General features: G+C 41.5%; 2 protein-coding genes across 2 annotated transcripts; both read left to right on the forward strand.

Annotated features, from left to right (window-relative positions):
- The first annotated feature begins 317 nt into the window (after window positions 1-317).
- Window positions 318-5,672, forward strand: LOC130552304 (dual specificity protein kinase CLK2-like). The gene is made up of 8 exons (XM_057330523.1): window positions 318-770; window positions 1,390-1,480; window positions 1,558-1,624; window positions 1,706-1,822; window positions 1,916-2,082; window positions 2,162-2,256; window positions 2,451-2,580; window positions 5,641-5,672. Exons 1-8 carry the CDS (start codon window positions 705-707, stop codon window positions 5,670-5,672), a joined length of 765 nt encoding a protein of 254 aa, XP_057186506.1. The 5' UTR covers window positions 318-704.
- Window positions 5,427-11,086, forward strand: LOC130551593 (dual specificity protein kinase CLK2-like). Its single transcript, XM_057329324.1, has 11 exons — window positions 5,427-5,877; window positions 6,497-6,587; window positions 6,665-6,731; window positions 6,813-6,929; window positions 7,023-7,189; window positions 7,269-7,363; window positions 7,558-7,687; window positions 8,565-8,647; window positions 8,836-8,915; window positions 8,986-9,076; window positions 9,149-11,086. Exons 1-11 carry the CDS (start codon window positions 5,812-5,814, stop codon window positions 9,320-9,322), a joined length of 1,161 nt encoding a protein of 386 aa, XP_057185307.1. The 5' UTR covers window positions 5,427-5,811; the 3' UTR covers window positions 9,323-11,086.
- The last annotated feature ends 73 nt before the right edge of the window (window positions 11,087-11,159 follow it).

Below are 11,159 nucleotides of genomic sequence, written 5' to 3' on the forward strand. Positions count from 1 at the left end.
AAGTAGTGTTATTAACTGACCAAAGTATTACAAATGTGAGAATTATACATTAAAGCACAGATTTTAAAGTTAGACTTTGAATTTTGATGTCAATTCCACTATTGCACACACACATATATTACACAAAGTATTTAGTTTAATTACATCAGAAGTAACTAATTAAATTACAGGAAATTTTTGAGTAATCCCTTACTTTACTTTTTCAAGGGAAAAGTAATTAAATTACAGTAACTAATTACTTAGTAACTAGTCACACCCAACACTCCTCATACCATCACGTATGATTAATGTCACATGTGTGAGAGTTGACCTGTGTTAGCCTACTGTTTTCATCTGTAAACAACAAACATCTGTTTACTGCGTGTTCATGTGTGAATTGTTTTATAGAGTTAATGAATGTTGTAGCAAACACACTTGACTTCTTAACTTCATTTACACAAGTGCGTGTGTCATTCTGCATTGGAAAATGTGTACAATTGATGTGTGTATTTTGGGTCTGTGTGTGTAATGAAATCTCCATCTTGGCACTTCAGAGCTGTCGATGGGTGTCTCATTGGTGTCTTAGGACGTTCCCAGGGGGGTCGTAAGGAGGGTTTAAAAATAGCCTGCGTCTCTCTCCCTTACACACACACACACACACACACACACACACACTCGGTCTCTTCTCTCTGTGCTGGTAATGTGTGTATTTTACTATAGTCATTATGGGTAAAACAGAGTTGCACTCTGTGTGGAGGAGCATCCTGGACTGTTTCTGCCTCTGTCTGTGTGTAAGTACATTCTGTGTGTGTGTGTGTGTGTGTGTGTGTGTGTGTGTGTTTGCTTAGATTTATTCTGTCTACAAAATGAACTCCAGAATTGAGCAGAACCGTCAACAACAGTCAAATGAAGTACCTTAAATAGAAATTGAAAAGATAGTTAGCAAATGTGTGTTTGTCCTCATAGTTTTAATATTTGATTTAGTTGTTTGCAGAGGTTGTGCTGTGTGTGTGTGTGCGTGTGTGTGTGTGTGGGGGGGGGTAGGTTTAAGTTTGTAAATAACATCTTCACATTGATGAACTTCTAATGTAATTCTTGCAGGCATGTGTGCAGCACTGGTAACACAAGTATAAAAGACACGTGTGTGTTTGTGTAATGTATTGTTTGCATCGTGTTGTGTGCATTTGTGAGAACTTTGGATGCTGAATGTGTTTAAACAGAAGTAATCCAATCAAATGAATTGCAGTAGTTAGACTTCCTTGTACCGGAGGTCATAGCATCAGTTGTGTGTGTTGTGTAGATTTGTTGAGCAGCTGGTATGATGAACTGTGAAGGAAAACAGCTATTATAACCCTGAGGATCACACACACGTCCATCTCTCTGTCTGTCTGTCTGTCTGTCTGTCTCTAGAGATGTGGGAGTTGTGTGCGAGGCTGTGCTGTTAAAGATGATGAGGAGGGTCATCTGATCTATGAGCCGGGTGATGTGTTACAGGACAGATGTGCGTCTCTCTACACACACTGACATCACTGCAGGATGATCTCTGTGTTTTTATCATATGTGTGTTCTTGTGCTCAGATGAGATTGTGGGAACGCTGGGAAAGGGAACGTTTGGGAAAGTGCTGGAGTGTGTCGACCATCGCAGGTTAATCACACACACACACACGTGTTGATTATCTCGGGTGTGTGTTTGTGTTTTTATGTTGTGTGTGTGTGTGTGTTGTAGGGGGGGCTCTCACATCGCTCTGAAGATCATCAAGAATGTGAAGAAATACAGAGAAGCGGCTCATCTGGAGATCAATGTTCTGGAGAACATCAAACAGAAAGACCCGGATCATGAGAGGTGTGTGTGTGTGAGTCGCATCTGCACATGTACTTCACTGTCATTTACATCACATACATGTGCTTGAATGTCTTATGTGTGTGTGTGTTTCAGTCTGTGTGTACAGATGTCGGAGTGGTTCGACTATCACGGTCACGTGTGTCTCAGTTTTGAGCTGCTGGCCGTCAGCACGTTTGACTTCATGAAGCAGAATCATTACCTGCCGTATCCCATCAGTCAGGTCAGACACATGGCCTATCAGATCTGCCTCGCCGTCAACTGTGAGCACACGCGTGTCTTTCCCACAGCGTCTGATACTGAACCGCATACGTGTCATGATTCTCTTTTTTGTTTTTACAGTTCTACACGACAACAAGCTGACACACACAGACCTCAAACCCGAGAACGTCTTGTTTGTGAACGCTGAATACACAGTCACGTGTAACTCACAGCAGGTGAGACGTGACTCGCTGAGCATCTCTTCAGCGCCGCAGAAGTCAAGTTTATTTCGTCATGTTTCAGTTTTTCTTGTCACATATAATGAAGTCTTAATGATGGTTGTTTAATGATCAGTGTTGTTTGCGTCTGGCCTATAGCACTTGTTGTAAAGCAGCTGTACAGCAATGTGTGTGATGATGTTGTGTGTCAGAAGAGAGACGAGCGATGTGTCAAGAACACAACTGTGAGGCTGGTGGATTTCGGCAGCGCCACATTTGACCACGAGCATCACAGCACTGTTGTTTCCACCCGACACTACAGAGCGCCGGAGGTCATTCTGGGTAAACAAACGTCCCTGTGTGTGTGTGTGCGCACTTGTGTGTGTGTTTATAAAGTGTGTCTGCAGTGAGTGTGTGTGTGCGCGCACTTGTGTGTGTGTTTATAAAGTGTGTAATTTCATTATGTATTTACACACCTACATAAAACAGGTTAAAGAAAAGCAGAAGAGAGACTTCTTAAACTATAAACAAATATTTACAGATAGAAACAATACATAAAATGCCACCACGATTATAATGTATAAATTAGAAATATGAACTGGAAGCATAACACTTTATTGTATATCTCCTCAAAACTATCTAGGCATCTCGTTTTCCTGATATCATTGTAATTATAAATTATAGACTGCTGTCTTGACGGCCTCTAAACCCATGTAGTTGTAAAACCTGCGTGTGAATATGGCTATCGTTATCTATCCTGTCTTTACTCGACGTTAGCTTGTTGTTACGGCGTGATAGAGCCTGGAAGCGTGTCCAACTTTTAAGTGCGTGAAAGTTGGCAACCCTGCTAATATACTAACAAAATAAGAAAGTAATTTAAGTACAAACACTAAAACAATACTATACAGAAAACCGCAAGCAGATTGCTCTCTAATCCGCTGCACTGTCTTCAGTTTCGACTTCCTGGTCAGGGAGCTGTCAATCCACATCTCACTAACCAATGAGAGTAAAGTGGCCATAAATCCCGCCACACGTGAGATTTGTGCCAGAAAGGCGAACGAAAAATTGAGAAGCGTAAACGAAAACTCGGAAAGCGCAAATGAAAAATCTAGCAGCGAATTCAAAACTATTATTTGCAAAAATGAAACTTAGAAAATTGTTAAGAAATCATGTCACATTCTTGCAACTGAGTTTATTGTTTTCATTATCAGTGTTTTTTTTCTTTCTCATTGTATATTTTTGTTCGTTTTTTAAAAGTTTGCGTTCATTCTTATTGGCACAAAAGGAATCCCATAATTGTTTACCCAACTTGTAAATCGCTTTGGATAAAAGCGTCTGCTAAATGACTAAATGTAAATGTAAATGTTTCTACTTTATTTCATAGCTCAGTTTACACACATAAAATTGAAAAATAAAAATCGTAATTAAAATTCTAGTAATGTTAACAGTACCACTAATAGAGAATGTGGAGCTGCAGAGGGGAGCACATTAAAGGAACAATACGGCATTTTTAGGAGGATCTATTGACAGAAATACAATATAATATTCAAAACTATTTCTTCAGAGGTGTATAAAGACCTCACGCAATGAACCATTATGTTTGTAATACCTTAGAATAAGATGTGTATATCTACATACAGAGCGGGCCTACAGACATTGAATTCGCCGCCATGTTTTGTACAGCAGCACTAAACGGACAAACAACTCTACAACACGCGTTTCCTCTTCCTCTCCGCTGCAGTATCGTGGTGAAACGGATCGTGCTCTCCGGTGCAGAACGCATGTGACCCGCAGATTAACTGAAAGTTTATTCATCATTGAGTAAGAGAGTAAAACGCGCTCTCGCTCGCTCTCCAGTTTCAGCTCCAGCGCGCTCTCGCTCTCTCTCTCTCTCTCGCTCTCTCTCTCTCTCTCTCCAGTATCTGGACGAGTACAAGATTAAAGCGGTTCCAGATAAACAATGACGCTCAAAACTGCTCCGTCACACAGTTAACATTACACAACAACATATCTTGGTATGTTACTCACATACTGATCCGAATCAAAGCATCCTCCTCGGAGGTGATCTTTAGACGATCTTTCTCTCTAACGTCTCTCTGCTGGAAAGTATCTCCATAGATATCTGTGAGTACATATCTGCTGAAAGACTCGGTACCGCGGGTCCTAACGCGTCTCTGCTGGAAAGTCTTTATAGTATTAACACGGGTCCTATCTCCTGCCTGACTTTTATCCTTCTTTTTAAACTTAAAATCCACACACCTTTTATTTCATGTAATACATAAGTCATCGCTCTTTCTACAGTCCTTCTAATGCCCGCAAAATCTCTTCCATGCGTCAACATGAGAACCACATCTTTTTGTACTGTGTTGGCCACCGTCGTGTTTGGACAGCGATTCGTGGCAAATCTGTAATACAACGCTAGTGACCGCTGTTAATTAAGAACGGCGCCTTTAAAGGGATGCTTTACCCAAAAAATGACCAAAAAATCATTTACTCACCCTTAGATTGTTACAAACCTGTATCAATGTCTTGGGTCTGCTGAACACAAAGGACGATATTTGAAAGAACGTCAGATCTCACCCACCGTGGGAGTCAATGGGGGGTGAGATTTGACAATGTTCCAGATATGTTCTAACTGATATCCAGTGTGGGGTAAGTTACTCTGAAAAAGTAATTAATTACTAGTTACTAATGACATATTCAATAGTGTAATTAGATTACTGTACAAATGATTCTCTCCAAAAAGTATTGAATTACTTAGAAAGTAATTAGTAATATATCCTATATTAACCTTGATTAGTTAAGTGATTCAGGCATAGACATGAAATGGCTCTTTTAATTCATTCAAATAAATCATATAAACTACATAAAGTAGTGTTATTAACTGACCAAAGTATTACAAATGTGAGAATTATACATTAAAGCACAGATTTTAAAGTTAGACTTTGAATTTTGATGTCAATTCCACTATTGCACACACACATATATTACACAAAGTATTTAGTTTAATTACATCAGAAGTAACTAATTAAATTACAGGAAATTTTTGAGTAATCCCTTACTTTACTTTTTCAAGGGAAAAGTAATTAAATTACAGTAACTAATTACTTAGTAACTAGTCACACCCAACACTCCTCATACCATCACGTATGATTAATGTCACATGTGTGAGAGTTGACCTGTGTTAGCCTACTGTTTTCATCTGTAAACAACAAACATCTGTTTACTGCGTGTTCATGTGTGAATTGTTTTATAGAGTTAATGAATGTTGTAGCAAACACACTTGACTTCTTAACTTCATTTACACAAGTGCGTGTGTCATTCTGCATTGGAAAATGTGTACAATTGATGTGTGTATTTTGGGTCTGTGTGTGTAATGAAATCTCCATCTTGGCACTTCAGAGCTGTCGATGGGTGTCTCATTGGTGTCTTAGGACGTTCCCAGGGGGGTCGTAAGGAGGGTTTAAAAATAGCCTGCGTCTCTCTCCCTTACACACACACACACACACACACACACACACACTCGGTCTCTTCTCTCTGTGCTGGTAATGTGTGTATTTTACTATAGTCATTATGGGTAAAACAGAGTTGCACTCTGTGTGGAGGAGCATCCTGGACTGTTTCTGCCTCTGTCTGTGTGTAAGTACATTCTGTGTGTGTGTGTGTGTGTGTGTGTGTGTGTGTGTGTTTGCTTAGATTTATTCTGTCTACAAAATGAACTCCAGAATTGAGCAGAACCGTCAACAACAGTCAAATGAAGTACCTTAAATAGAAATTGAAAAGATAGTTAGCAAATGTGTGTTTGTCCTCATAGTTTTAATATTTGATTTAGTTGTTTGCAGAGGTTGTGCTGTGTGTGTGTGTGCGTGTGTGTGTGTGTGGGGGGGGGTAGGTTTAAGTTTGTAAATAACATCTTCACATTGATGAACTTCTAATGTAATTCTTGCAGGCATGTGTGCAGCACTGGTAACACAAGTATAAAAGACACGTGTGTGTTTGTGTAATGTATTGTTTGCATCGTGTTGTGTGCATTTGTGAGAACTTTGGATGCTGAATGTGTTTAAACAGAAGTAATCCAATCAAATGAATTGCAGTAGTTAGACTTCCTTGTACCGGAGGTCATAGCATCAGTTGTGTGTGTTGTGTAGATTTGTTGAGCAGCTGGTATGATGAACTGTGAAGGAAAACAGCTATTATAACCCTGAGGATCACACACACGTCCATCTCTCTGTCTGTCTGTCTGTCTGTCTGTCTCTAGAGATGTGGGAGTTGTGTGCGAGGCTGTGCTGTTAAAGATGATGAGGAGGGTCATCTGATCTATGAGCCGGGTGATGTGTTACAGGACAGATGTGCGTCTCTCTACACACACTGACATCACTGCAGGATGATCTCTGTGTTTTTATCATATGTGTGTTCTTGTGCTCAGATGAGATTGTGGGAACGCTGGGAAAGGGAACGTTTGGGAAAGTGCTGGAGTGTGTCGACCATCGCAGGTTAATCACACACACACACACGTGTTGATTATCTCGGGTGTGTGTTTGTGTTTTTATGTTGTGTGTGTGTGTGTGTTGTAGGGGGGGCTCTCACATCGCTCTGAAGATCATCAAGAATGTGAAGAAATACAGAGAAGCGGCTCATCTGGAGATCAATGTTCTGGAGAACATCAAACAGAAAGACCCGGATCATGAGAGGTGTGTGTGTGTGAGTCGCATCTGCACATGTACTTCACTGTCATTTACATCACATACATGTGCTTGAATGTCTTATGTGTGTGTGTGTTTCAGTCTGTGTGTACAGATGTCGGAGTGGTTCGACTATCACGGTCACGTGTGTCTCAGTTTTGAGCTGCTGGCCGTCAGCACGTTTGACTTCATGAAGCAGAATCATTACCTGCCGTATCCCATCAGTCAGGTCAGACACATGGCCTATCAGATCTGCCTCGCCGTCAACTGTGAGCACACGCGTGTCTTTCCCACAGCGTCTGATACTGAACCGCATACGTGTCATGATTCTCTTTTTTGTTTTTACAGTTCTACACGACAACAAGCTGACACACACAGACCTCAAACCCGAGAACGTCTTGTTTGTGAACGCTGAATACACAGTCACGTGTAACTCACAGCAGGTGAGACGTGACTCGCTGAGCATCTCTTCAGCGCCGCAGAAGTCAAGTTTATTTCGTCATGTTTCAGTTTTTCTTGTCACATATAATGAAGTCTTAATGATGGTTGTTTAATGATCAGTGTTGTTTGCGTCTGGCCTATAGCACTTGTTGTAAAGCAGCTGTACAGCAATGTGTGTGATGATGTTGTGTGTCAGAAGAGAGACGAGCGATGTGTCAAGAACACAACTGTGAGGCTGGTGGATTTCGGCAGCGCCACATTTGACCACGAGCATCACAGCACTGTTGTTTCCACCCGACACTACAGAGCGCCGGAGGTCATTCTGGGTAAACAAACGTCCCTGTGTGTGTGTGTGCGCACTTGTGTGTGTGTTTATAAAGTGTGTCTGCAGTGAGTGTGTGTGTGCGCGCACTTGTGTGTGTGTTTATAAAGTGTGTCTGCAGTGAGTGTGTGTGTGTGCGCACTTGTGTGTGTGTTTATAAAGTGTGTCTGCAGTGAGTGTGTGTGTGTGCGCACTTGTGTGTGTGTTTATAAAGTGTGTCTGCAGTGAGTGTGTGTGTGTGCGCGCACTTGTGTGTGTGTTTATAAAGTGTGTCTGCAGTGAGTGTGTGTGTGTGCGCGCACTTGTGTGTGTGTTTATAAAGTGTGTCTGCAGTGAGTGTGTGTGTGTGCGCGCACTTGTGTGTGTGTTTATAAAGTGTGTCTGCAGTGAGTGTGTGTGTGTGCGCGCACTTGTGTGTGTGTTTATAAAGTGTGTCTGCAGTGAGTGTGTGTGTGTGCGCGCACTTGTGTGTGTGTTTATAAAGTGTGTCTGCAGTGAGTGTGTGTGTGTGCGCGCACTTGTGTGTGTGTTTATAAAGTGTGTCTGCAGTGAGTGTGTGTGTGTGCGCGCACTTGTGTGTGTGTTTATAAAGTGTGTCTGCAGTGAGTGTGTGTGTGTGCGCGCACTTGTGTGTGTGTTTATAAAGTGTGTCTGCAGTGAGTGTGTGTGTGTGCGCGCACTTGTGTGTGTGTTTATAAAGTGTGTCTGCAGTGAGTGTGTGTGTGTGTGCGCACTTGTGTGTGTGTTTATAAAGTGTGTCTGCAGTGAGTTTGTGCGCACTTGTGTGTGTGTTTATAAAGTGTTTCTGGAGTGTGTGTGTTAATATTTGTTTTATTTGTGTGTGTGTGTGTGTGTGTGTGTGTGTGTGTGTGTGTGTGTAGAGCTGGGCTGGAGTCAGCCGTGTGATGTCTGGAGTATCGGTTGTATTCTCTTCGAGTATTACAGTGGATATACACTCTTTCAGGTGTGTGTGTTTCTCTTTTGCTGCTCTCAGATGACTCTCAGTGTTGTGCGTTGTGTTATCACTCATCGGTTTTGTGTCTCATAGCTGCTGGCACTACCTACAGTTGATTGATTGTGTATTGAATGCGACATGAGTATGACATTCAGATGTGTGTGTGTGTGTGTGTGTGTGTGTGTGTGTGTTTTCAGACTCATGATAACAGAGAGCATCTGGCCATGATGCAGAGAGTACACGGACCAATTCCTGCCAGAATGATTCGAAAAACAAGGTCTGGAACCGCTCTAAACATGAAATGACTGACTGATGTGAGTGTGAGAATGATTGACCTTTGCCCTCAGGAAGCAGAAATACTTTTCTAGAGGTCGGTTAGACTGGAGTGATGATACATCAGCTGGACGATACGTGAGAGTGAACTGCAGACCTCTCAGAGTGAGTACACGTTGCTCTTATGATGTAATCAACTAATGAAACTCAAATCATCTCTCTCTCTCTGTGTGTCAGAGGTGCGTGTCGTGTGATTCAGAGGAGCATCATCGGTTCTTTGACTTGTTGGAGAGTTTATTTGAATATGAACCAGAACGGCGGCTCGCTCTCTCCACTGCACTGCGTCATCCATTCTTCAGGTGTGTCCAAGATGCTGAGCACTTCACCAGCGGCAGAGACGTCAGCCGGTGACCTCTGCTCTTCACCTTTGACCTCTAAACTGTGCTCCTGACCTCTCCATTAGCGTGTGTTTTAACACTTGACTGCTGCTGTATCTGAGCCTGGTGTCGATTCTCTGCAGTAGGAATGTGATGACGAGCACGCCAAAATGGATTTGATGCTGTAACTTCGCCAAACTTTTGTGTGTCGACACAAAACTTGGTACATGTCATCGCATTCATGACCTGAGGTTAGGGCTGGGCGATATATCATGCAATTCTTATGCTCTCAGTTTCTTAATGAATTACGGTTAAATGCCGCCACATCCGAAAACCAGAGGGCGCTCTCGCACAGAAACTCAGAATATGGGACACAGAAGAAGATTGATTAGTTCCAGGAAATGCCTGTGGTCATATTCTATCACTGCTCTTCAAACCTTTTCAGGTCATTTCATGATAATAAAGTATATTTATAATGATGATGTTTGACGAGTGTTGCTTTTTCAAATTCACGTTATAAATGACTCAATATCGTAGTGATTTTAGATCGAGCAGTACTTCCTACTGATCAAAGAGCCGTAGTTCACAGAAGAGCTGTGCAGAAAACACAGAATCGATTTAGACGTGTACAATTAGTGTGAATCGCAATATATATCGCCCAGCCCTACCTGAGGTAACATACAAAGTTTCAGCACAGCGCCACCTACTGGTCTAGAGATATAAAAATGGCTATTTTTGCATACAACTTTTGAAAACTTGGTGTAAAATCATAAGAGTGGTCTTGTTTGATTCCTTGAGGAATGTCGAGTCGAACCATACCCTGTCCCTGTGTTTCTCATTCGTCCATTGTGGGCGTCGCCCATTTTGAATTTTGCCATAGAATGATGTATTTTACGAACGCAATAGCGTATCGCTACGAAACCTGGCATGTTTCATCAAGGTCAAGCTCTGAGATGACTTGTAAAGTAATAGGCCAGCGCCCTCTAGTGGTCAAGAGATATAACGAAATTAATTAAAATGCTTATAGCTTATGAAGAAATCAACATAATGGTATTTGGTTCACATTAGTATATTTGTTGACTCAAGCCGAGCTGTTTGATATCAGAGTTGTCATATTCCACTATACTTCCTGTCGCCATATTGAATTATATAGAAAACTTACTTTTTCGAACTCCTAAAACAAAATTGGTCAGATTTGCACAAAATTTGGTATGTAGCATCTGAAGACAGTACTGGCAAAAACATATTAAAATATTTTTGATCGAATTAATTCTAAGCCAAGCACACCAAAAGGGTCATGTGGCTGTATCTTCGCGATACTTTTGTGTATTGGTATGTATCATCACTGACAAATCTTGTCTGCCTCATAAACAATTGGTGACAGCGCCACCTAGTGGTCAAACGTTATAAGCACATTTCTTCGTTCTAACTGCCTTTCCGTGTGTTTTCAAACTTTATTTTAAAAATGTGATCATCTGACATGTCCAAAATATTTCCCTTTGGGCCGTTATTGGGCTTGACCCCGTAATTGCTGCTTGCAGCTATATTTTGATTGTGAGTCTGTCTGGAAGTTGAATTGATGCAAACACTTTTTTACTCATGAGAGTGTTCTATGTCATGACAGTAAATGTTTTATAGAGTAAAGTATGCATTATGCTGTGTAGTAGGAAGTGTGTGTAACAGTAAAGTTATTGTGTGTTACTGTCAGTGCGTCAGTAGTTCACCGATGTCTGACTGTAGATCTGATCTGACACTCACTGAAATCACGTCTGTGTGTGTTTAGTCAGTGATACACACTTAATGCCTCTCTCTCTCTCTCTCTCTCTCTCTCTCTCTCTCTCTCTCTCTCTCTCTCTCTCTCTCTCTCTCTC

The sequence above is a fragment of the Triplophysa rosa genome, linkage group LG3, assembly GCF_024868665.1.
Source record: "Triplophysa rosa linkage group LG3, Trosa_1v2, whole genome shotgun sequence".
NCBI classification, from domain to species: Eukaryota; Metazoa; Chordata; class Actinopteri; order Cypriniformes; family Nemacheilidae; genus Triplophysa; species Triplophysa rosa.